The following is a 26998-nucleotide window of genomic DNA, read 5'->3' on the forward strand; positions in this document are numbered from 1 at the left end:
GCAGGACGCTGCTCTCCACCGGCAGCGACCCCGCTGGGACACAACACGCAGCCTCCGCTCGCCGCCGCCGCCGCCACCTCCCTCCAAGGGCGGAAGCGAGGCGCCGTAAGGAGATAGGCCGCGTATCTGCGCCTGCGCCAGTCGCCCCGCCCCTCTCCCGCCTCGTCCGTCGTTGCGCGTCTTTGGCGACGCGTGCGCGCGGCTGGGCCCGGCCCTCCCCGGAAGTGGCCGATCGAGCGTGCGCGACCGTTGGCGGCGGCTGCCGGCGGGGGGATGTCGGCCGCGTGCGCGGTGTCCCGTGAGGCGCAGCCAACGCTGCCGCCACCGCCCCGCGGCGACAGGGATCCGCCGGCCAAGGCCATGCGCAGGGCGGTGCGGCGGGGCCGCGAGGAGGAGCTGGATCAGGAGCAGGAGCGGCTCCCGTGGCCGGCGGAGAGCGGGAGCGGCGATCAGGAAGAAGAGCAGGAGGCCTGGCAGAGCGGAGAGCGGCGGCGGCGGCAGCCCCAGGAACCGAGGGCGCTGGCGGCAGCCAGGGTGGAGGAGGAGGCGGAGGAGGAGCGGATGGAGCGGGAGCATTTCCGGAGAATCATCAACGCCTTCCGATACTACGGGTAACCGCGACTGCCGCCTTACACTGGAGGCCGCCGTCCGCGTGTGCGGCGCTGACCGATCCTGGAGCCCCAGGCTCCGTGTGACGGCGTCGTGCTGCGGGCCACCCGCCGGGCTCTGCCCCCGGCTGCGGCCATATGCATTGCTGCGCCTCGCGGCTGGGCTTGCACCGCCTTCTCGGTGTCGGTGAAAAACCGTGAGGTGGTGTAAAAGGGCGCTTTGCTAAGGTGAAAAGCTTCTCAGCTTGGTCGAGTATCAGAAACGGTACTCGCACCTACCAGCCAGGAAATGAAAACGGTGTTTTGGTTATCGTGTTCAGATGAGCTGTAAATGAGCCTGATGGAGGCCATTTGTGGTAGTGTGGTTTTGGTCTGTAGGAATTTGATGACTCCAAAAATGGCTGTGTCTCTTTAGGGAAAAGGAAAAGAAAGGGGGAAGAAAGGAATTGAATCTATTGAATGAAAGGACAATAAAGTTATAGAATCCTAGAATCATTGAGGTTGGCAAAGACCTTAAAGAACATCAAGTCCAACCACAACCTATCCATACTACCGTAACTCTTAACTACCCTCTGCTAAATCGTATCTCTGAGCACCACATCCAAACTGCTCTTAAACACATCCAGGGATGGTGACTCAACAGCTTTTCAGTTCCAGCACTTAAATAACTTTTCCCGATATCCAACTTAAACTTACCCTGGTGCAGCTTGAAGCCATTTCCCTCATCCTGTCAGCTGTCACCAGTGAGAAGAGACCAACTCTGCTCTTGCAGGAAGCACTTTTCAGGTATTGGAAGGGAGCAATAAGGTATTCCCTCAGCCTCCTCTTTCCCAGACTGAACAGCCCAAGCTCCCTCAGTCTCTCTTCACAGGGCATATTCTCCAAGCCCTTTACAAGGTTCATTGCCCTCTGGACCTGCTCCAGCACCTCAGTGTCCTTTCTGTACTGAGGTGCCCAAAACTGAACACAGTTCTTGAGGTGAGGCCTCACCAATGCTGAATACAGGGGTGGGGTGCCTTCCCTAGTCTTGCTCACTACAGCATTCCTGATACAAGCCAGGATGCCATTGTCTTCTTGGTCACCTGGCACACTGCTGGCTCATATTCAGTCCACTGTCCATCAGCACATCAAGGTCTCTTTCCATCAGGCATCTTTCCAGCCTCTACTCAAGCCTGTAGGGTTGCCTGGGGTTGTTGTGACCAAAATGCAGGACCCGACACTTAGCGCTATTGAAACTCACATAGTTTGCCTTGACCCACTGATCCAGTCTATCAGGGTCCCTCTGTAGTGCCTTTCTCCCCTTAGGCAGATCAACACTCCCTCCCAGCTTGGTGTCATCCACAAACTTACTCAACCCCTTCATCAAGTTCATTGATAAAAATGTTAAATAGGAGCAGCCCCAATACCAGGCCCTGGGGGACAGTGCTCATGACCAGACACCAACTGGATTTAACTCCATTGGCCACAACTCTTCGGGCCTGGCCATCCAGCCTGTTTCACCCAGTGGAGTGTACACCCATCCAAACTGTGGGCAGTCAGCTTCTCCATGAGGATGTTGTGAGGGACAGTGTCAAAGGCCTTTCTGAAGTCCAGGTAGACCACATCAACAGCATTACCGTCATCCTCTAAATGGGTCACCTTGTTATATAATGAAATCAGTTTGACAGACAGGTTCTGCCGTTCGTAAACCCATGCTGACTGGGCCTGATCTCTTGGTTGACCTTTAACTGGTCCATGATGGCTCTTGAGATTATCCGTTCCATAACCTTTCCAGGCTCCAAGGTGAGACTAGTAGGTCTGTAGCTACCAGGATCATATTTCCAGCCCTTTTTTTGAAAATGGGCATCACATTTGCTAGTCTCCATTCTGCCAGAACATCCCAGTTAGCCAGGTCCAGTGGCAAAGGGAGGCTGGCTGAAAAAGCACAGCCTATGTTATTTCAGTAAGCCACCTCCTGTGGGCTTGGGATGTGTGTTTGGGGTATACTTAACATTGCCTATTTTATACTTTTCACCCATTGTTATGCACAGAGCATTTTCTGCCAGCGTAAAGCAAGTATATCCAGTGAGGTTCTTCATGTAAAGTGGGTAACACCTAACCCTTCTTTCTGTTTATTGTTTCTCTGCCTTGGGTATTTTTATTGTTGCTTATTAGAAATACTGTTTTAGCAGGAGGTTGAACTACATGACCTTTTGATGTTTCTTTCAAGCAGAATTCTGTAGTTCACTTTGGTCATATCAAAGACGGCCTTTTGACCTAATAAATAACTGTCATATCGGTGGTTTAGTGGTATTTTCAGGCCCTAGAAAGTTGAAACATCCCTGTCAACTTCAAGCTCAGTTGTGCCTCTGGGTTGTTTTTTAATCTTCAGATTGAGTAAACAAGTAATGAGTGGATATGACTTAAATTTCTCGTATAGAAATTGAAGTAAGTTACTTCTGCTTCAGAGAAGTAATGAAGTTTAAGTGGAGTTGCATGTATTAATAATTTAAAGAGTTAATAGGAAACACCTGTATGAACATGGCAGCAATACATTTTCAGATGATTCCAGATTTCAGATTGGAGACAGGCAGAACTTTATATTTTTGTAGTTTTGATCTCACATAATTTCATTTTTCAAAAAGGCTGCAGTCCAGCTTTAAAAGGATTACAAGCATTACGATTCAAAGAACTTTACTGGCAAAACTTGGAAAATGTTGGTACTGAGCTAAGCAGCCATTGCAATTTCTATAGAGTAGGCATGTCCAACCCATGCTCCGTAATGTCCAACCACATGCAGCCATAATGAAGTCAGAAAAGATCATGCAATTTTAATGTTACTTGTTTTTAGTGATGCTCATGAGTCAATTGTACATAGCTTGAGTGCAGATTGCGTAGGTGGCAGTGGAACACTGTGGATCAGAGAGCAGTGCAGTGCTAATATCTTGCAAGCCCACCACAGACCATCACCAATTTTTTTGTATATTTATGACTCAGTTTTTAGTCGACATAAATACATTACCTGAGAATTTTTGAGTGGAATGTATAGAGTTACAATCAGACTTTCAACTCAAAGAGAAATGTAATTGTGTTTCTCTGCCAGATTTCTATAAGCCCTTTCTTACCAGAGAAAAATATTCCTCTCTTCACAATAATGCTTTATTTATGTTATTGCTTGTGGCGGTAGCTGCATTTGTGAACAATTATTTTCAAGGGTGAAGAACAGGAGGAGTAAAATTCAATTAAAAATCTCTGATGAGCACTTTGAGAGCTCACTGAGCATTGCAGCTACCTCCATCTCTTTTAGTTTCTGCTGGGATGGAATTGCCCTCTTCAGAATGCCTGGTATGAAGCTGTCTTTTTGATTCTAGAAGAAAAACAATGTTGGTAACAGACAGGTGTTGATGGTTGCCTGAAAAGCAGTGCTGTAAAGTGCCAAGGCCATTCTCAGCAAAGGGCCCAAGGAGCTGGGAGGGAACAGAACTAGGACAGCTGACTCAAACTGGCCAAAGGACATTCTGTGCCATATGACATCCAGAGGAAGGAGTTATGAAAGAGGGTGGGAGTACACCTGGCTCTCTTCTCCTGCTCGGGGGCACTATCTGGGCATCGGTTGGGAGGTGGTGAGTAATTACTTGTCTGACATTAGTTCTGTAGCATTTATATGTGTGTATGTGTGTGTATATACACAAAATCATAACTACTTTCCTTTTCTCTATCTTAGTAAATAGTTTTATCTCAACCCACGTGTTCTACTTTGTTTTTTTATTTTTTCCCCTATTCCACTGTGAAATGAGCAAGTGTGTGGTGCTTAGCCACCTGCCAGGTTAAATCACAACATCATCAAACCAGACTGATATATTAGTTTCCGAGAAACAAGGTCAAATATCTCACTAGTTTTATGTAGCACTCTCTTTTTTTGTTGTTCTGTTTTGTTTTGTTTTGTTTGCATAAAAATTGTTACTTATGCATTCATGTTACAATATTTTGTGTATGTAGCGCAGGACAATTTCTTTTCACTCAGTATGTCCCAAGCAAGCCAAAAGTTTGGATACTCCATGCTACAGAGAATCAGTTCTTCTTTGTTTGTTTGTTTGTTTTGTTTTGTTTGTATTCTTTAATGCTTCATTGTTCTTAAATATCAGATAAACTCACTATATATTACAGTGTACATGACCCTTTTGATAGTATGGATGTAACATTGGAGACTTTAACTGGTCAGGTTTCCAGACAGAGGCTGCAACTAAAATTACAGCAGCTATACCAGTTGCGGACAGCTGAGGCTGATGCAGCTACTTGCTCACTCCCCACATTACAATGAGGAAGATGGTAAGAAAGGTAAAAGTGTAAAAACTCATGGGATGAAGTTTAATAAGTAAAGCAGAAAGTGCACAAGCATATGGAGCTAAATAAAGAATTCATGTGCAAGTTCTCATGACTAGACATATTTAGCCATTTCCAGGAAAGCGAAGATTGATCACAAATAATGGTTGCTGAGGAAGACAAATGCTGTAACTGAATATCTCCCCTTCCCCCTCCTTTGTTCAGCTTTTACTGCTGAACGCAGTGTCATCCAGTACAACATAGCCCTTTGGACAGTTTGGGTCAGCTGTCCTGACTGCGTGCCACCAGCCTGGCTGTCTGGGCTGCATGAGGAAGAGAAAGCCTTAATAGTGTGTGCAGAAGCAATAGCTAGAACTTTTAGTCAAAAATAAACCATCATATGAGCTACTACAGGGGAGATTAATTCTATCCCATTTAAAAGTAGCCCGGCACCTTACAAGTTTCCAGCTCTACTACAGTTTGAGAAACTACAGTATGGCTTCTTGTGAGAAAAGGATGTGCTCCTATCCAAAGGGCAATATCCCTTGCCCTGGGATAACGACTTTTAAGTTCTGTAGTTGCTATGACTCTGCTCAGTTGGCTTAACTTACTAAATGAACATATCAGATAGAACTGTCTGAAAGTCCTCTGTTCAGTAGCAAATCAAGTCAGTGTTCAGGCAGGCTTTGTTAGTGCCAGAACTTCAAGACCCTTTGTCTCTTGGCAGTCAGATTACCTGAACTCCATTGTTTTATAGCCTTTTCTGTTACAGTTCTTTCAGAAGCACTTGATTTTAAGGCTCCCTATTCTCACTCCATATCTTTCATATATATATATGTGTATATATATATGTGTATATATATATATATCTTATATATATATATTTGTGCCAAAAGTTACTACAATATTTGGTTGCTTCATTCAGTGTAAATTGGCTTTGGGAAGCAATCTGGCTACTTTTGATGAGTTCATATGTTGATCATTTATTCAGTTTTGTAGAAGAGCTAACTAAGTAACAATTTTACCTAAAAGTTTCTTGAAAACATTTTTTTTTTTTTCTGGTAAGCAGTTACAGTCTATGAACAGTTTTTTGTTTTTTTGTTTTTTGTTTTTTTAAATTTAAATACATTAATAATTCTGAGTGGTGTAGCCTAAAAGGAATTGTCTGTGTTTAGTGCAGTTGTTGCTGCTGAGTATCTGAAGATGTTAAACTTTTTCCTTTCTAGAACGAACATGCATGAACGTGTGAGCAGAACAGAGCGGCAGTTTAAATCCCTTCCAGCTAGTCAACAGAGTCTCCTTCCTCAGTTCCTTCCTCACCTGGACAAGATTCGGAAGTGCATTGATCATAATCAAGAAATACTGCAGACCATTGTGAATGACTGCGTTCATATGTTTGAAAACAAAGAATATGGAGAAGATGTATGTTTAAACTAACTTTTTCATACTCCAGAATCAAATTTTATACACCTTGGGATTTTTCTGTATTTGTGTTTAATGCCTTTAGGTGTCTGGCTTACTTCTTTTTTTCTCCTCTACTATTTCTTGTTTGCTTCTATTTTCTCAGTCTCTGTTTCACATCTTGTAGGGCTGACAAACAATGTTAGTCTTTGTAGTTGCTTTAATGAAAGCTAATTGTGAATGTGACAATTTACAGTAATTACATGTTTTTAAAAACAAAACAATTTAGAAGGAAACTTTTTGGCTCCATGGTGTTAGTTTCAAGTTAATATTTCAGTTAACTATGTACAGCTCAATAGCGTTGTCTCTTTCTGTAGGATTTTTTGTTTTTTTGTTGAATCCTGAGTGAGTTACAGTTTTAGTTTGTCCAAATATTCTTACTGTTAGCATCTGCAAAGCTTTCTCACTGTTGTTCTGCTTTTTCACTGTGACATCTATTACAAACAACAAACAAACAAAAAAACCCACTCGGGATTCAGAGTGGCAGAGATGGAAACTGAAGTCCTTTTTGATATCTGCAGCTGAGGTACAGTAATGGGCAGTGCTAGTGTGAGCTTCTCAGCACTGCCTTATTAGATCCTAAAGAGATCATCTTCTCAGAGTAAACGGTTCACCCTCTGCACTAGTGAAACCCCGGTCCTTTCGACAAGTTGAACTCTGTTTTGTCATACTACATACTCCTTTTGTGACATGGAGCCTGGTCTCCTGGGTGCTGAACTGAGACCACCAAACTCTTGTTAAGCATTTTGGGTTGGATGTAAACCCTGGGCTCAGAAGTGAAAGTCATGTGCTGGCTACAACTCTCAGCAGGCATTGTAGCATGTTATTTGTCTGTTTGTGATTTACATTTTATTATTCAAGACTTGTGCATACTGAAGATACTGAAGATACTTGTGCATTTTTTTTATTAACATTTTTTTTCCCCCACATTAATTAGGGAAGAGGGAAGATTACACCTGCTTCAACATTTGATATGGATAAATTGAAGTCTACTTTGAAGCAATTTGTCAGAGACTGGAGTGAAGAGGGGAAACCTGAGCGAGATTCCTGCTACCAGCCAATAATTAGTGAAATTGTAAAGAACTTTCCAAAAGAAAGATGGTAATGGTGTTTTAAGTCTTACTTCTTGTATGGACACATGCTGTTGCACGAATCTAACAGAGTTTGTTTATGCATTAATGAAAAGCTTAGGTTTAAAAGTACTGATGTGGATATGGAATTAATCAAAAGTTCTAATTATCAAAAGTTTTAATATAATGTATTGGAAAAGAGCACAATCTCAAACTTCTCAAATAGTGAGCCAGGATTTTCTTCAAGTTGATACAACAGGATTTCTTTTAACTTTCTATGTAATAGGACTTAAGAGATTGTTTAAATTCTCTCAAGTGTGCTCAGTGAATTAGTGTTTGCAAGTTAGAAGGTTTTCAGAGCGTGTATGCTGCAGATTAAAAAAACAGAACAAAACAAAAAACCTTGTGAGAGCTTCAGGCATTAATATTTCCCTTAATGTTGGAAGGAGAAAGGAAGCAGACTTGTAACTGCCACTACAGTTTTATTACAAATATGTAGTTCTAATGTTAGTTTCAGACAGATGTTACAAGGCCTGTATTACTAAAAATTGCTTCACATTTCTGGATAGGTTTGTTACTGCATTGGCTTGTTAAAAACAAATGAACAAACAAAAAAAAAAAACAAAACCACCAACAGCACAGAAGCAGTAGCTAGTGTGGGTTGGTTCTTGTTGGTAAATTTAAGTAAAAATGTGCTGGTGGAGTCCAGGAAGAAGTTACTGTTGTAAGAATTACATAGTTAATAATTGTGCCATTTAGACACAGTAGAAAGTAGTTTCAGTTTAAGCTTCCTGCTCATATTTGGAAAAATTGAGAGGGTAGTACTCATAAATCTAACTGGCCAGAACTTAGCTTTATTATAGATAACTGTTACTGTGGATTTTCACTTTGAGAGAGGTTGCTAATAATGCACTTATTCCAATTTGTGAATACTTTTCACTGACCATTTTTTGGTTTTCACTTAGTGACAGCAGAACAGAATCTTGTATGGTAAAATGACAGTGTCAGTCAGATTGCTTGGTTTCTCTTTTGCTTTGGGCTAATTTATCTCAGTGTAAATGCACCGCTGCACATAGTTTATATGAGGGTGAACTTCTTATAGTATGCCTTTGATGTTCCACATATGAATTAAATATTATAAATTAGCTTGTGTACATCTAGAGCATACCTGTAGGAAAAGTCATAGTACTGAAAGTAATTATTCTGATCTTCCAAATAGCAGCTCACTTTTTTTTCCTGTGCACTAGCTTTGTCAGTTATCATAAAAGGAAGGAACCTTTTGGTTGTGGTAGAGGTTGCTGTCTTATCAAGTCTTAGAGATACATGACTGCAGTTGGAAAGTTTTTTCTTGTACCTATTTGACATAAAGTCAAGTTGATACTAGGAAGACATTACTACTGATAAATCTGAAGTTAATTGCACTTTGCCAAAGTAGTAGGAATTCTGGTGGTGGTGGCAGTGATTGTTGGACTAGAGTGACAGTGCTTCTGTGTTGTGATAAGTCTGAATCCCAGAGGTGTTCTTTTTTTGTGTGTGCAGGAATATTGAAATACCACTGTATAGATGAAACATGTCTGCTACAAGGTTGAGTTTGAAGTATTGTATTTAAGAAATTTGTATTATGCACATACCTCTTTTAAAAGTTTAATATTGGTGACCATCATGGAGCTGTGGCAGTACTTAAGTAAACTATGAATTGTCCATTTTTCAGTGACCACAAGCTGTCCTAAGCTGCTATATTCTTTGAGACAAAAACTAGGGTAGCAAAATTAGCTGTTTTTTCCTGTGTTGCAAGGCTTGTGATCTTGGTATTGGCAAAAGGTAACTTCCATGGCAGTGCAGGTTGGATGTCAAGTCTGGCTCATTTTTTAAAGTTTTGGTGGAGAGCAATTTCAGTTTAAACAGATAAACAGAGACTGAACTGACCATGATGAAATTATTCTTTCTGTTGTGTTTGTGATGGATGCATGGTCTGTTCGCTTCTGAGAGGACTGGTGGTGAGAACCTGCAGATGGAACCTCAAGGTGCAGCTGCACATTTCTTTGCATTTACAGTTCCTTTTTATAGTGGAATGTGATGAAGTGTCCTGAGATTAAATTCAATTACTTGAGGAAAGAGTGTGTTGCTCGTGCTTGATGATGAAGGCAGCTTTGCATCAATATGTTTTTCACTAAAAAATAAATACTTGAAGTGTTGTTAATACAATCCATACTTTATTTGTTAGTGACTTGATCAGAATTGTACATTCAATTTCTGGTAAACATCACTTGTATTGATTACTTGCACTGGAATCATCTGAAAAAATAATATACTTTTTAAAAACAACCCAAGTATGTTTTGCTCCATGCATGCTGGTCTTGTATTTGTGGCTATTATTTGCAAGCGTGACCCTCTTAAGTTCTGTTGACATATAAGGAACAGGAAAGGAAGTAGCAAAGTATTCTTTATGCTTGCTGTTCTGGGATGCAGAAGAGATGCAAACATTGGTTGAAATTAGCTGTACATTTGAACAGTGTTTTGAGTAAGAGCCACTGCTATCTTGTTTCCTGACAAGACTGTCATGTAAAACTTGAAAAAAGTAAGCAGTTTTTTCTGCACATTGCTCCTCTTAAGGAATAATTCCTTTCTTCTGCTTAGCACAGAAAATGTTAGTTGGATCAACAAAGCAGTTTAAAGTGAAGTTATATTCTTCCTGAAGAAACAGTAGGATTCCTGTGTTGATAACTGAATTATGTCATTTCATTCAGCTTACATAATTGTTCTTCTTTTGGTGAAGCTGTCTGAATTTCTTGGACCTGAAAGAGCCATGATAATTGTTTTCTGCAGGAGAAAACAGTAAAACATATTTTGGTCTCTCAATGGAGTAAGATTGTTAAAGTATACTTTTTAAGGAGAAACTTAAAGTTGAAAATCTAAGTGTACTTCTTTTATCTTCTGTATTCTATTTGACGATTACCCTTATGGACACGAAGACTGAATTTCTTGCTCAAAAGGAACAAGGAAATGGTTAACCTTCAAATTAGTTAAATGTTACTCCATGGTTAAGAGCTGTAAGAACTTGGCATATATAAACTTCTGCTCATTAACTTTGTCTTTTGAACCAGCTTTAACTTGAAATTTAAATATGTCTAAATATATTTATCAAGTTTTTTTCATGATTAGGATTGCCAGAAAGAAGTAATTAGTTCTGAGTTTGTTGAGTTTCTTTTTAACATGGTGGGGGGAGTAGGTGGAAAGGTGGGGGGAAGTAAGGGGTAGGTGGCGGAGAATCTTCATATTCCCCCAGTTAGTCTTAGGTATACTTTTTGCATTCTGTCAGTCACATTATAATGACCTTAAAGCTCCTGGTTTTTAAGATTTTATTTAACTTGTTATAGAATATGACTGTCTTCCTGGAGTTTTTAATTTAATCTAGATTTGTGATTCAGCTGCAACTTTGTTTTAACCATTGGTTTTAAGAGCAAAGAGTATCATCAGTGTTATTCCTTCCCACTGAAGTCTTTGCAGGTCTTTATACGGGGTTGAGAAGCCTAAACTGCCAGCTTTGCAGAGATATTATCCTTCAGGTTATCATGCATTTTAGCTAATTTCATTACTAATTACATTATTTGAAAAGCATTTATATTTAAAAAATAGCAACAACAACAAAAGCTCTCAACAGAGATAATATTAAAAGAATGGAAAAGACTGAAAATTGGGCCTGTTCACTGTTAAATTTGTGGTGGTTGTTCTGTAAGTAATGCCTCCTGTTTTAATGTTGGCTCAGGACATTGGAGGTGGATGTTGATGGTGTGGTAGTAGAGGCTGAACCTTCTTGGCAGCATTCCATTACATGTTGTTGCTGTGTGACAGATGGCAGCAGAGGGACAGTCAGACAAAATGGCGTCTGACACAGAAGTGTCTGTGGAACAAAAGGTGTGTCATTGCGTTCCTCCATGTGTAAAAAATGGCACCCACTGACATGCAGTGACACTTGCTGGATTGTTATGGTGACTAAACTGGATGTAAGCACAGTGAGGTGGTAGGCGGTGTGTTTCAGCAACGGCAGTAGTGTCATGAAAGGTGAGCCAACTTCTGGATGGCCATGCAGACATTGGTAAGTGTGGCATGCACACTCTTGTTCATTGCTGATGAAAATGTGTATTTAGTATTGTTGACTATGTTGATAAGCAGTGCTTTGTCAGTCAAAATTTGCTCTATCAAATAGTGTTGTTATGTTTTATTTAAAAAAAAAAAAAAAAAAAAAAAAAGAAAAAAAAGTAGAAGCAAACTCCAAGCAATTTACAGTGAGGTAATTTGTCTGTTTTTTTGTTGTCTCGTTCTGGGGTGAGTACAGGTACAAACTGTAAACTGTAATTAAACCTGTGTAGCTAACTCCTTGTCATTAGGTTATTTTTAAGAAAAATGCCTTTTTTGGTTCACTCTTCTCTTTTACTGTGGAAGTGTCCACGCAGATCTAAAAATTTCTTAGATAATGGTGAATTGTAAGGAAATAAAGAAATAGATAAGGTAGAAGTACCTCTTGAGTAATAGCAAACAGATACAACATGATTAATAACCTCCAAGAATGAGAATCTTCTACCTGAGTAATCTTTAATCTGAATTCCTATTTTCAAAAGTTTTGTCTTAAGCAATTAGTTTATCCTTGATTTAGTCTCTCTGTTTTTTAAGGAGGACTCCCTGGCTAGCTTACCTTCATTTTTTCCCTGTAGAAGAGGCAAGGGAAGCTGTTGCTAAGCAAATCTTAAGTAATTATTTACATAGTCATGACATCCTGTTACTTGTTAATCAGAATGCAAAATAGCTGTAAGTATAATTGAATGAAAATGACTTTTGATTTTCTAGATGGGTTATACAAGGTAATACTTTCTTCAGGGGTTTGGGTAATAACCTTCTAGAGTTGCACTGATTTTTAGAATTTACTTGTCTCCCAGGCTGAACTTCATAATTGTGCAGCAGCTTAGTGGCTCTATTGAATCTGTTTCGGCAGTCTGAATTTTTAAGTAGTCAAAGGCTGTGTATTTTGCTTTCTTTCATTGTGTACTCGAAAGTGCTTATTGTGTCTTTATTCATTTAATTGTTTATATGACTTGTTGGTCTTTGAAGGTGACATGCAGTGAGAGGATGGACTAGCATTCTTGATACATGAAATTGCAGAGTCTTGTTGAGGACTGGAAATATGAAAATTATTTTTTTAATGTACCTGTTCCATTTTGTGTGGGAATGTTTTTCTTTCAGAAGAGAAGGTTTGGTTGTATTATGATGAAGTATGTCAGTTAAAATGTATGTATATGTGTGTCTGACTTTGTTACCTGAAAGAGCAGTTCTAGTTCTGGTCTTGAAAGATGAGAAGTTGTTGCAAATCTCTCAGTAGCTACACACTGCTGGTGATATTCTGATGTTCTTGTACTGATGTCTAGTTTTGGCAAGAGAAAGGGTAGAGAACAGTGCTGTTCTTTTGTTTAGAGAATCCTTTGTCACTTAATAGGCATATTTAACACACGCGGTTTTTGAAAGGGTAACTGCTGTAAAGTTTTTACTGTCTGAATTGCTCATCGGCTCATGGAAGTTTGATTTGCTTTGTGTTTCTGATCTCAAAATGCTTGTTTATTTTCCATGCAACGTAATCAAGAAGATTTCTAGAAAATGTAGTGGTTATCAGTGATCATCACAGAAACAGAAAATGGTGCTATTTAATCATGTTCTTTATTCCTGGAATTCACTTAAGAAATTATTTTAGCTTAATAACTGTAGAAGTCTTCAGAAGAAATATTTTGTTTTATATTTATGCACTGTATTCTCAATAAGGGTTTCTTATGTTCTTTTTGGTCATTTTCTATGAATTATTTTGACTATATGGCTAAATGATATGACCTTGACTGGCTCCATTTGCCTTTAAAAAGTAAAGTCATACAGGAAGTATTTGTAATATCCAAGAATATGGAAAAAAAAATTGTTTGACTGGACCTCTGTAAGCTTTGTTAAGAGGTATCAGATAAACACTTAACTATTATTTTTGTTCTGTTGCAGGGATTTCTCCAAAGTTAATATCCTGGTACCTGGTGCTGGGCTAGGTAGATTGGCGTGGGAAATAGCTATGCTCGGTTATGCTTGCCAAGGAAATGAATGGAGCCTCTTTATGCTCTTTTCTTCTAACTTTGTACTCAACAGGTACATAGCTTATCTTTTACTTCCTGATCAAAACCTGCAGGTACAGGTGAGGTGAAGTTATTAGTAATAAAAAAAATGAATAAATAAAACAGATTTGTAAGTCATAACGTGGGACACAAATAACCACTTGTTAGAATGTTTTGATGCAAATAATGATTAGGGTAATGGGGAGAAGAGAAGCTTATATCTGAGTTCTATGGGTAAGTCATTAACAATACAACAGGAAGCATGGGTTTTGAGCTATGAAACTTAAAATGCCTAGATTCTGTCACAGATTCCCTATGTAACCTGGAGTAAGTGCTACTGTTTTTATTTTCCATCATTTTCTGGAAAAAAAGAAAAAAAGTGCACCTGTTTCACAGGTTGTCAAATGTGGACTAATTAATTACATGCATGATATTTGATGGTGGTGATAACAGCGTTAGATTTCATACTAAAATCTTAGGCACCATTTTAAAATGGAAAACAATTATGCAGATACACTGAACCACTTTTTAAGCAAACATTGTCACAAGATACGACTGTTGCATATCTGATTAAAGCAGTAGTGATAAATGTAATGAAAATAAGATGTTGCTAGACATATATTTGCTCTCCTTTTGCACTATTCTCCAGTGATTGTCATCTGATGCTGGAAGTTGCATCTTATAGTTAAGCTGATGTAATACCTTGCAGCTACTGAAAGGAAGTCATCCCCTCCTCCCTAACTGTGTAACCTTTCTGTTTCTTTGAAATTTTTGGAACTATACAAAGTAGCATTAAAGTATTAATTTGCCATTTTTGGGAACATTGTTCGGCAGTCATATTGGTTCAAACATGTTTTTCACCTTCGCAAAGTATGGCATCTTTAAACATTTGCTTGTTGTTTTCTATTTATAGAAAATATATTTAACGAAAAGGCATGCATAGATTGGACTTCCTAACTGTTTTTGATCTTACACTGTCAAATTGGGTGTCACTTTGTTTCTGGGAGAGTTACCAGTTACAAATTTTGTTATTTGCAGGGAAGAAAAATACTCTTAACTGCTACACTAACTGAATTCCAGTCATTTCAGCTGATTTCCTTACTGTCAGATCTGATCATGCCTTGGGATATCAGTTTGGAAAATTTTACAGAATTTTGAGAGTTTTGTTTTTAGTATTAGGTGTCTGTTCCTTGTTAGCCTTTGGAAATCTATATTTACCTTCCTGGCTTTGGAAAATAAGCATTGATCAACGTGAGCAGAACATAGCGGCTAAGGACAAGTGTAAAGGAAAAAAAAAACTTCAAAAATTTTGCAGATTAATCTTAGACTCTGGTTTAAATACATTTCTGGTTTTCATTTGATAAAATTAGAAGGATTTTGCTAGTGTGTGTTTACAGATTCGATCTGCCTTGTGCCCCTGGCTGACCTTAGTTTATTTTTAGGAATATAAGGTACTGTCATGAGTAGCAAGTCTATTCTACATATGACTAACGTCTTCTGTGTGCAGAGATACCTGCTGATCTGAACAGACATAAAAAATAAATTCTCTTAAGTTATGACATTTTTTTCACCTTGAATGAGGTTTGATAGTGTTAAATATAGGAAATGCATCAAGGCCTAGCTATGTTCACCTGTGAATATTTGAAGTATAAAATTAAAATGCATTATTATGAAGTTTTAATCTGAAAATACACTTGTTCTGGAGTAGTTAAACTCCAGTGGCTCCAAGACACCCACCTGATTCTGCTTTATTTATTCTGATTTAAGGCTCTTACTGCTGGTTTCTTTTTGTTACATTTAGATGAGTTCAGTCTGTAACAGATGGCAGAGGTGATGAACAGACTCCCTGTGATTTTTATTAAGAACAAAAGCTGTTAAAAGCATAAAAGCATAGTGGTGCCTGCCTCTGGAAGGCATACCAAAAGTTCAGGTGAAGTAATATAAAATTTTGTACCCAAATAACAGAGTGCTTTAAGAAGAGCTCTTAAATAGAAGTGTATTTCATGCTAATTAAAAACTGGCTAATCCTTGGTCTCATGCAAAAACATCTTTGTAGATAAATCTTGACACTTTGAGAATGCTGCTTAATTCTACTTATTGCATGTCCGTGAGTGCCTTAGGATGAAAGTAGTTAGCGTTCTATTTTGAAATCAGTGGTCAAAAGTAAGGTATGGCCTCACTGTCTTTTGGAGTGCAAGCGTTTCAGACTAAATATTGTACAGGAAATGTTCTGCCTTTTCTTGAAAAGAAATGAAATGTGTCACAGTTTTACTTGAGGATGTCAACTTTATCTAACATGTTTTGCAGAAAGAGGGAAACGTGAAGATTTGCTGTAGTTTCTTTGCTTCGTTGCTTGTTGTTATTTTGGTTGACTTTTTTTTTTTTTTTTGAGTAAAAAGGAAGATTTTTCAAGAGGGACTGTAAACATAAGAATTAGTCTTTTATACTGAATCAGTAATTCCTTCTAAAACTGTTGGGAAGTCTACATTAGTACAATTTGTGCTGGAAAAAAAATATCTAGAGGTGTTTCCTCCCTTATAGCTCAGAAAAAATTCCATTCTGATCTACTCAGATTATTTTTTTTTTCCTTTTCCTTGCTTTTTTGGAAAATTTCATTCTTACACAGAATATTCATAGGCTAGTACAAATTGACTCTGAGCACATGAGAGTGCCACAATAGTTAGCACAAAACATTTGTTGGCAGATTTCGAAATGTTTTGTTTTAAGAAAATGATGCCCCTGTGGTTACAGTTTTTTACCTAATTGTTTTCGTTGGCTAATTGCATGTGTCTGATTATCTCCATACATGGTGGATAAATAAACATCAGTTAATGTGCTCAGTATACTGCTGCTCATACAACAGCAGCATTGTGGGGTATTTCTGTTTTTTATGGATTAAATACAAATATTTACAAAGGTAAAAACTGTTATTTCTAGGACTCTGACACTGATTTTTCTTTTTTTTTATCCTCCAGTGAATAGTGTGTTTTCTACAAGCTGGTGGACTGCTTGCAGTTTACAAGTGTTTGCTGTGTGTTCTGTTGGATAGATGTGTCCTCTGTTATCTGAATTTAGTGATGCGTGTGTAACATAGCCTTAATAATTGGGCTAGAGAGCAGGATACACTTTTGCTCAGGGAATGAAAATCGCCTCATTTTTCAATTAAATATTGATTTTGCAGGACTGTGTGTAAAGGTGTTCCTCATATTTTCATGCTGTTTTTGTCAGTTTTTAAAATACATGCTCTTCTAGTTGGTCATGTCAATCCACAAGTTCTGTTTTATGATGACATACTTATTAGTGCATGCTTATACTTGACATAAGTTGAGTATTTTAGATTTTGCTGACTTAAAATGGAATTACAAAAATTACACTTTGCAAAAAGGAATTTATATATATTTATTTATTTATTTATTTATTTATCATATATAAATAAATATATTCATTCATTCATTTATTTATTTATATAAATATATAAATTTAAATGCATAATTTCAGTTGGCATCCGAAAAATGCTTTTGTTTTGTTGGCCTTTGAAACTTTTATGGTTCAGGAGCAGGAAAGCCTTGGATGAGAACAGATGTGGTCAAGGAAGTTTAAAACAAGTACAGAAGTAAGAGAATCCTTTCTGTAAATAGGGGGGAAAAAAGGTTGATGCAAAATGCTTATAATTTCTATGGATATTAAATCACAAGTGTCAGTAATTCTATGCAGGGAATTCTAGTCATTTTTGTTGGGGAAATTGGGAATAATTGTAAAAAGGAGAAAAATTAAAATGAAGAAAAGGCAGTCATCATGTGGTTCAGTTGATGTGTCAGACTGAATTTGCTATTTTGAACAGCTCATAAATTGTTGGGCAGCCTGAATTGTTTTGAACTAGATAAGGTGAAAAAACAATAATAGGTTTAGCATGAGCTTCATTGACGAAAAAAAAAAAGCATGTTGGAAGTTTGTCTCGTACATTTCTAGATAATGTGTAAGCAATTAGTTGAAACTAAATTGTTCCAATTTCTATATTTTCTAGATGTTCTGAAGTTAACTCATGTAAGCTTTACCCCTGGATTCATCAGTTTAGCAATAACAAAAGATCTGCAGATCAGATACGTCCAATTTACTTCCCTGATGTTGATCCTCACAGTCTTCCTTCTGGTTCAAACTTCTCTATGACAGCAGGGGATTTTCAAGAAATTTACTCTGAATGCAGTGAGTAAAACCATCATTTAGACCAGCTGCGTGGTTCAGACTATTTGTTGTGATTGTAATATATAAACACATAAACAGAATATAACCAATATCTATGAGCATTAAGCAAAAAAGTACCAGCTTTAGTAAGATATTTTTTTTTCTAAATCAATTTTTTGTTTTGGTTATTAAAAAATAAAAATAAAAAAATGGATGCATCCTTTCCTCCTTTCCTAATGAACATTTGTTACGGTTGTGTCTTTTAGAATAAGTCAACAAGGAAAAATTATGGAAAGGTTAACCTGATCGGGAAAGATGATGTTATGAGCTGCAATAGAAAGAGTCAATTTTCTTATTCAGTACAAAATATACAAATTTGTATTTCTTACTTATTTATTTCCTGTTATTAAAGCAGACGTATGTGTGCTTACTGGTCAGTCATGAGTATTTCCGAGATACGCTGTGGCAGTGATAGATAACAAAGACTGAGACTTATGCCAGTACAGATACCACCTTTTTCTCTTGTGATGGTAGGTTAGTTGTGCTGTTTTCTTTGTGGCCAAAGCAGTCTATTATGATGGAGCTGAATTAACCTTCAGATGACCGTATTTAGCACCTACTCTGTCAATTATGTGCACAAGACTAGATCAAAGGCAGCACATACTTAACTTTTATATATAGTCTAACATCTCATTGCTTCAGAACCTGGTAGAGCTAGATAAATAAATAAATATTCAGCTTATATAAAAGTCAGTATTTTATCCTCACACAGCATTAGATTATCACTTGGAATGCCTATTTTTTGTTACAGCTCTCATCCATTCTGTTTTCATAGCAGTTTTTCACCACTATTAAAATATTTTTGATATTTTTTGTAGTATTTTTACAGTAGTTGCCTTCCTTACATTTGCTTGCTGTTCTGAAGATGTTATCTTAAGAATGTTAAGATTTTTATTTTATTTCAGAAGCTTAAACTTTTACAATTTCAATGATACATGTTTAGAGACAAACAGGGAGATTCATGCTTTAAATGTATTTAACATAAAATGTTTTGCACTTAGTTTCTTGTAAATGACAGTTTACTTTTAATCTAAGTGCGGTGTTCAGTTGTTACTGTTATTTAAAAGAAATAGTGAGCGTATAAACAAATACTGGTGTTAAATTATGAATTTTTATAGGGGAAAAGAAAATTTAAATTAATCTGTACATTTTATTTTTCTTACACAGATACTTGGGACTGCATAGCAACTTGCTTTTTCATTGATACAGCACATAACGTTATTGATTATATTGATACTATATGGAAAATACTGAAGCCTGGAGGCATATGGATAAATGTAGGCAAGTGTGACCAACTTTCTTCTTGCAACTTCTGACTTCCCTTTACTCACATAGCAGGCATTTTGTGCTATGAAATAGTTGTGGGGATGAAGGCGTCTGTACTAAAGACTGTGTGGAGATAAGAACACACATAACTTTTAAATTTTGTGTTCAGCATTTGTTCAAATATTAGTTACAGTCAAGTTACCAGCACATGATTTGAAATGTTGAAGTGTATCTTCCCAGTGCTAGGTTTCTCATACATGTGTCACACTTTTGTTATCTGACAATTCTAGTGTGCTGTGTTCTTGCTATTAATTAAAGCTCCTAAGTATAAGTTTTGGAAATGAGATTTATGGGTTTCCTTATCTTAACTAAAAACAGGGTTTAAGTTTCCTATGGTGAGAGACTGGCAGGCAAAACTCTATTATTAAACATTTTGTGTGGGATAAACTTGTCAGTCACAGAATGTGAGCACAGGTCTTGAGTAGATCATGGTTTGGCCTGCATTCTATTTGGTACACACAGCAGTGATAGTAGACTGATAGAATGGAAGAAAGTTTAAGGTACAGAAAACATGATTTAATGGGAAATGAGACTTCATTCTTGCATACGCAATTGAACTACTGTGATTTTGCACAGAATACTGTATTTCAGTGATAGCAATATGTTCCAGCTTAGTGGGTCTGGATGTTAGCATTCTTCACATTTTCAGTATGTGGTTTTGGTTTTAAAAATGTTTTTGATAGACATTTCCATTTTATGTTTGCACTCCAGGTCCTCTTCTTTACCACTTTGAAAATCTGGCAAATGAACTTTCAATAGAGTTAAGCTATGAGGATATAAAAAACGTTATACTGCAGTATGGCTTCCATATAGAGGTAAGAAGATGATGTAGCTTTGACTGAGCAGTATTGGTAGAGACCTGATAAAGTCTTTAAATAAAAGTTTATCTTAAAGTTCATTCAAGCTAGCGTCATAGACAAAAAACTTTTAGGAGAGTAGGTTGTGTGTAATTGCATCACAAGTTTGCTTTCCTCATTTTTTTAAAGTGTGAGGCTTTGAAATCTATGGGCTATAATTAAGTAGCAGTTTATTTCACTAAGAGAAGTTTGGGTAGTGCTTGAAAATGTTTTGAAAACTTACGCTTTTTTTCCAGGTGGAGAAAGAATCTGTTCTGTCAACTTACACTGTGAATGAACTCTCCATGATGAAATACTACTATGAATGTGTGTTGTTTGTGGTGAGAAAACCAGAAGAGAAGTGCTTTGAATAGGTTAGTCAGAAAAGAGTTTGGCCTGAATGCTAGAAATAAAAATAATATGGACTGATTGATGTCTGGACGCAACCTCAAATCAGTGGTGCCTTCCTATTCCTAATAAGATTTAGATAGTGTCTATTTTCTTAATATTTCTGTTGCTATCCAGACATGTACTATGCCATACGTATTTGTACTATGACTAGTGAAAATGGAGGATAAAATATTTGCATATACTGTCTTTGTGCTTTGGAATGCGTTAAGAACAAAAATGTTTTTTAGGACATAAAAATTGTTTGCCAGAGCCAAGCTAATTTTACAAATGCTGCCTCGTTTTCCTTGGATTTATAATGATTTTGGGTGTTCTGCTTTTGGGTGTTTCTGCAAAGAGGTACTTACTGTACTTACTGCATCACATTTAAAGAAGTATTTTTAAATGTACATTTAAAGTCAGTTATGAAGTCTGAAATGATTGAAAATTTATGAAATGATTAAATGACCTGTTACTGAGGCGGTGGCAACCTACCAAGGGGGGTTTTAGCTAAATGATCATCTCATGGCCTTGAAACAGAAATATTGGATGCATTGTGGCTTTAAGACACACTGATTTTGAGTCACCTACTTATCGCTTAAGCCAAAGTGTTAAACATATAATTAACAGAAAGCTACAGTAAACCTTTCACTCATCTCTTTTTCAGTGTTAATGACAAAACTGTTATCCATGCTACTTGTAGGTAGTGACAGAGAAAAATCCCTCTTTCTTGAGGAATAAAAAAAAACAAAAAACCATGTAAATAATGTGCTGTAACTTAGTAAATTTCCTAACCTGGGTCAGCATTGTAGCTTTAGGCACTTTACTACTTAGTGGCTTACTTCTAGGTTCCTTTTCCTAATTATTTTTCTGGCTAATGAGGCTTAGGTGGATATTTAATCTGCAAATCCTAGCCAAACCTTCGTAGAAGTAAGGCTGAATCTTCTTTTGCTTAAGTTATATAAATGAAAAAAAATTACTGAGCTTAGAGGAGGTATCATGGTAGCCATTTGTCCTCTTTAATGTACTGGTTTGGTTCAGTACCACCTTTACTGTTATTCAAACTATAAGAGCCTTGTGGTAAGGAATTAAGGGTGTTTTCAGGGTCACAATGGTGCACTGGACAATAACTTGTTTAAATGTTTACAATTATTTCCGGTCCCTTTTTCAGGGTGATGTCAGAATCTCATAATCACATCTTTTTTATATTTCCATTGCTAAGTTTGGGGTTTTTCCTGTTAAGGCTGGACATTTGTGCCTTCATTTCTAAGATGAAAGTTTGCATGGAAGAAAAACACAGCTCTGTTACTTTGTTGATTTGTGTTTAAACGTTAACACTGCATATAGGAAAAGAGCGATTGTGGGTGTTTCAGTACCGTGCCCCTTTCTGGTCAGAATTTTTACTGAGAATAAAGACTTCTGGACTACAGAAGTTTTCAGCTTTACACAAAATACTCTTGTTAGAAACTGCACCTCCAAGACTTTACTCTGTTAATGAACTGCTGAGTTTCTGCTTTGGTCCAAGAAAGGTTTTTAAAGTGCTGCTACCACAGTGGGATTAAAATAAGAGCCCTTCCACACCTTCAAAATAATAATAATAATCTTACTTTTATTCTCTTACTGTATTATTTACTTTCTTTGGTTTCTGGTTAGACTTTGTGTTTCTTCACTTTTTTTTTTTTTTTTCTGCTCAGATAAAACAAGATTAGCGTTTTGGTTTCCAAGTTCCTGAATGCTAATGAGTTAGCTGAATGTTGGTCCTGCTGAGGCTGAGGGCTGCCCTGTCCTAGCAGTCAGTGGTTACACCCAACATGCGATGTTTCCTACACATATGAAATTGTACCCTTGCGTTCTGGTTGAACATTGCTATCCTTCATTCAGTTGGCTTTGTTCGTTGCTGCCCCACGTTGTCACAAGTGCCATTTTCAGCACTGGTTATAGAAGTGGTTTAATTGACTTTAATCATGTATATAGCAATGTGCTTGTATTTCTCATTTGGAAAATGCCAGCTTTCCCCCACGAATTTCCTTTTAATGCGTAGCAGCTTCTTTAACAGCTGGAAGCGGCACAGCCTTGTGAATCGGTGGTGTGAGTCAGTGGTGTGGAACCCTCTGCCCTGCCTGCGCGGTCCTAGGCTGCTCCATCGCCCTGCCGGGGATAACTGCTGTGCCACACTCCTCCTGCTGCACCCAGTGTGAGTGCGCTCCCAGATCCTGGCCTAACAAATGCTTCTGTGTATGGAGTATGTTTGACAAATGTAAAGCTACCTGTGTTATTATTTATATGTAGTGCACACACAGCACAGTCACAAAGATGGGGATTGGAAGCTTCATGTCTCCGCGTGAACTTTCCGCTATTTTTAATGTGTGTAATGAACTTGATTTTACTCAGACATTAAAGTTTGCAGTACGACACGGCGTGCGGTGTGCTTTGTCGTCGGCTTGAGTACGGCTCAGGTCCCGCGTGTTCCTGCCCTTGGTTATGCAGGGCTCCGAGCCGCCCATGCAGCGCGGCGGGGCCTCACGGCGGCGTGGTCTCGCCTTGTCCCGCCCCACGCGGGTGCTGGGGAAGCGGCGGCGCGCATGCGCATTCGGCGAGTGGTGGTGGTGGTGCGTTCGCCGCCGGGGTCGTTGCGTGGCGCGGAATCTGCGCGCCCGGTTCCCCCCATGGCCAAGCGGCGCGCGGAACCGCTGGTCTGTTACGCGCCCTTCAAGCGACTCCTGCGGGAGCCGCCGCTCCGCAGCGCCCTGTCCGAGCGCCGCCCGCGGAACGAGGCAGCGGGCGCCGGCTCCGCCGCCAAGCGGAAGCTGGAGGAGGCCGAGGCGCCTCCGGGAAAGCGTCCCGGGCTGCGGGGCGGCAGTCCACGCGGCGAGCAGGGCGACGCGGCAGGCAGGCGACGGCGGCGGAGCGAGCCCGCGGCGTCACAGAACGAGCGGACGGCGGAAGGAAGCGACGGCAGGCGGGGCGAGGAACCGGCAGCCGCCCCGGTAACGGCGCGGGGAGCGGGGCGGGGCTGGGAGGGAGGTGCTGCTTCGCAGCCTGGGGCCTCACACCCAGACGCTCCGGCACGGCGCTGCAGGCCCCGCAAAACCACGTGCCCTCGGGCAGCACTGCCGTGCGCGGCCGATGGGCTTTGGGCTCTTGGTCGTGTATTTTCTGCAGCTAAGAAAGCGGTGTTTTCTTTCAGAAAGGCTGGAACCTTTCTGTAGTAGAAAGTCTGGGGGGAATGCTTGTCTGTGTTTACTGTGTCTACAGTCACATCCCCGTCCAAAAGCGAGGTGGAAGTTTGAAGGTAGTGCCTCTCACAAGTCGGGCTTAGGCTGTGTGGCAGCCTGGCTGCCCAGTCGGTTGCTCGAGCGAGCCCCCTTTAGTGGCGGTCCTCGCTGCTGCTGGTGCTGTGATCAGAGTGCCGGCACACGGTTGGCTTCTAGCGCACCTGGGCAGCGCCGAACAATGGAGCAGGATGGCCTGCCTCTTCTGGCCGCCTTCTGTGCAGTAGCGTAGCAGGCAACATGTGGTTCGAGGAAGGTTTTAGCTTCTTATAAGTAACACCTGCGTAGAGGTCTGCAGCATGTGAACTCACGTGTACCTTTCAGATGAAAGCAAAGAATTGGATCTGGTGGCCTTATGGTGGCAGGTCTGGTAGGATGGAGGGACATCAGGCCCATTCTCAAGTTGATCCTTTGATTGTACAGCACTGTGACTTGTAAAGACATCTTTTCAGTGGTCTGTGGGGACAGGGCGAGGGTAAACAGTCATGAACTGGAGCATAGAAAGTTCTACTCCGGTATATGAAGGAACTTCTTCACAGTGAGGGTGACGGAGCACTGGAACAGGCTGCCCAGGGAGGCTGTGGAGTCTCCTCTGGAGATACTCGAGACCCACGTGGATGCTTAACTGTGCAGCCCACTGTAGGGGCCTACTTTGGTAGGGGGGTTGGACTTGATGATTTCTACAGATCCCTTCCAACCCCTATGATTCTACGATTTGTGACTTCTTTTACCTCAGGCTTTTTCTTTTTGTCTGTGTTTTCTGGTGTATTGTAGAACTGAGGCATGAAGGAAGTGAGGGAAAAAATATGCTATACAAGTATGGTAGATGCTTGTATAATTTGCTATATAGAATATTTAGAAAAAAAGATGAACAAATACAAACTGGAGTTCACAGTAGGCTTGTATTGCAGTGAGTAGAGGAATGTTATTTTTAGAGGGAAAGTACTGTGAGTTTATACACTTAATTTTTTAAATTTTGTTAAAGAAAAAAAGGCATGGTTATTCTGGTGGTTGAGAAGGGCTATGGCCAGTGCTTACTGGAATTTATTGAACATTACATTTTTTTTATTAATCAGTTATGGAGTCAGCAGACAGAGCATGAATTTGTTCAAGAGCCATCTCAAAGCAGGTGTACCAGTTCAGTTGCTGAACCCCTTTTTTTAGCACTTGGATATACTGAGACATTTAATATACTGCCTTAACAGTTCCAGTTACAAGTTAATAAAAGCATTTATTGTTTTCATATACCAAAAGAAATTGCATGCTTAAGATGTAAGGAGTTGCTTGAGAATTCCTTTTTTCACTTCCTACATACATAAATAACTTGTATGGATACATGTATGGGTTGGCCACCCAGTCTGTAGATTTTATTCTGTGGTTAAGGATGTAAGGTTAAAAACCAATACCACTTTCCAACAGAGGTTTTTACAAGTTTTTGTTTTTTTCTTTCTATTGAAAGATTGCCAATTCAACAAATTGATGAGATCATGGAGGTGTTTCCCAGAAGTGATGCAGTAGTTGAGTACTTGACAGAAGTAAATTATTTGCTTAATTGATTAATATGATGTATATTAATATTTTGTTACCTTTCTTTTTTTCTGTCTTTTCAAAGCAAGAAGAATTCAATCAGTATAACTCATTCTTTTATTGGAGAGCACCACTGCCTACAATTGATTTATCTGATATTCAGAGCCTGCATGAAGAGACTACATCTGCCAATAAGACTCCTTCAAGGACTGATACCATGGAGACTGAGATGGAGACCTGATCAGTTGTTTCATAGTTGTACATCTACTCACAGGAAGCTCGTTTCTGTTCGGATTCAGTTTTTCCTGTGTGGGAGAAAAATCAACATGCTTCAATTTTCACGAAGAAACAGTGTTATATCAATCTGAAAAGGCAAATCAGAGCTGTCAGGTTGGTGGAATCATCGCTATTAGGTACTTTTAGCTAGCTGGAGATGTGAACTTACTGATTCTGTGTGGAGGAGGCTGTGATTGTCTGGCATGAAGGCCTGAATTCATGAAAGCAAGGTAGAAAAAAATGACAGAAAATTAGTTAACTTCTGGATGTAGTTTAAGAAACAGTTGGATAAGTTACACGTGGAAAACAATTTAGGCTGTTCTGAACAAAACGTGTAACTATTGTACCAGAATATGAAATTCTTTATCATAAAGCACAGAAACTAGTATTTTTTAGTGGGTTTGGTTTTTGTGGGTTTTTTTTTTCGGTGTAATAGCTAAGCCAAAAGAAAATGTATGTCCACCAAAACCAGACAAAACATTCCCTTTTCTATGCAAACCAAAAATGAGTGTTTTGGGGATGGGAAGGGAAAAGGGGGGATCTATTTTATATGCTGCCGGTGTTCTAAATGATTACAGTCTTCTTGTGATCATGCAAAGCAGCTTGCTTTTAGATTTTTATTTTTTTTTTTTCATCTGTTCTTAAGTTAATGATTTTCTTACTCTTTGTGAAATTGAACTACTTGGTAATGTGGAAATAGCAGCTGTGTGTGGGGTCATGAAAGGTTAATACAGTATGAATTGTGTACCTAGTTGACTGAGGTTTAGTTTTTTTGCAGATGATGTGGATGTTGAAAAGACTTTCTTTTACAGAAGTTCAGTTATTTAGTGGGTTTTATTGTCTTGTTTGCTGTGAAATATGATTGTAATGTGCTTTTTTGTAATTTATTTACAAGTTAAAAGTACAATTAGAAATATGTGTCTTCAGTAATAGGTTGAAATTTTAAGTTGTATTGGTGGCTTGTCAGGCTTGCGAATGTGACTTGTTTTTAGGTGAGTTTGTCATATTTTTGCTGGAATCATCTTAAAATAAGGAGAATTCTTTTTACTAATGTGTTTGTTAATGGTCAATAAAATTTTACCTGTGCGCGTTTGAAAGCCTTGGGACTATTACTGTTTGAAGCTCCTGACTTTTCTTAAGATTACTTCTGTAACTTGGTTATTTTATTTATTAAGTGTCTTTATTTAAAAAGAGGCAACTTGTCCACCTTCTTAGTGAACATTTCAAGACTTTTTTTTCAGTGTTTGTACTGTAAAATGTTTTTATTGTCAGGGTCCCCTGGTGCCTGCAGAAGATGCTTACTAAATTGGGCGTTTCATGGTGCTTGTTCAGATGTGCTTCTAATTGCTGTCACATCAGCAAGATACATGTTTAAAACAATATTCATATTAAGCATGCATTTTAATGTTACATTAAGTCCAAATCTAGTTCTCTTAGGAAATGCTTTGAAAATGTCTTTACCAACCTACTAGATTTCTGTCAAGAATACAACCATTATTGTTTACTATAACCAAAGTAAATTAGAAAGGAAATAAATTTGTGGATTTTTTTGTT

At 38.9% G+C, this 26998-nt stretch overlaps 2 protein-coding genes across 9 annotated transcripts; both read left to right on the forward strand.

The window, feature by feature from the left end:
* The first annotated feature begins 230 nt into the window (after positions 1-230).
* On the forward strand, positions 231-25391 carry CARNMT1 (carnosine N-methyltransferase 1). Of its 8 annotated transcripts, none has more exons than XM_085529931.1 (9): positions 231-611; positions 6137-6332; positions 7309-7472; positions 13472-13612; positions 17603-17781; positions 18988-19101; positions 19858-19961; positions 20240-20356; positions 25254-25391. In XM_085529931.1, the coding sequence occupies exons 1-8, from the start codon at positions 274-276 to the stop codon at positions 20354-20356; spliced, it is 1353 nt and encodes a 450-aa protein (XP_085386057.1). In that variant the 5' UTR covers positions 231-273; the 3' UTR covers positions 25254-25391. The 8 variants fall into 8 exon arrangements, 6 of the variants coding, with proteins under 6 accessions (XP_085386057.1, XP_032297372.2, XP_085386058.1 ...); XM_032441481.2 differs by lacking the exon at positions 25254-25391 and adding an exon at positions 22426-22781; XR_014939770.1 differs by lacking the exon at positions 25254-25391 and having other exon boundaries at positions 18988-19097; positions 20240-22781.
* CZH9orf40 (chromosome Z C9orf40 homolog) lies at positions 22962-26998 on the forward strand. Its single transcript, XM_032441483.2, has 2 exons — positions 22962-23356; positions 25254-26998. Exons 1-2 carry the CDS (start codon positions 23036-23038, stop codon positions 25407-25409), a joined length of 477 nt encoding a protein of 158 aa, XP_032297374.2. The 5' UTR covers positions 22962-23035; the 3' UTR covers positions 25410-26998.

Source organism: Coturnix japonica, chromosome Z (genome assembly GCF_054131305.1).
Source record: "Coturnix japonica strain WE chromosome Z, WE-NBRP24, whole genome shotgun sequence".
Classification (NCBI taxonomy): Eukaryota; Metazoa; Chordata; class Aves; order Galliformes; family Phasianidae; genus Coturnix; species Coturnix japonica.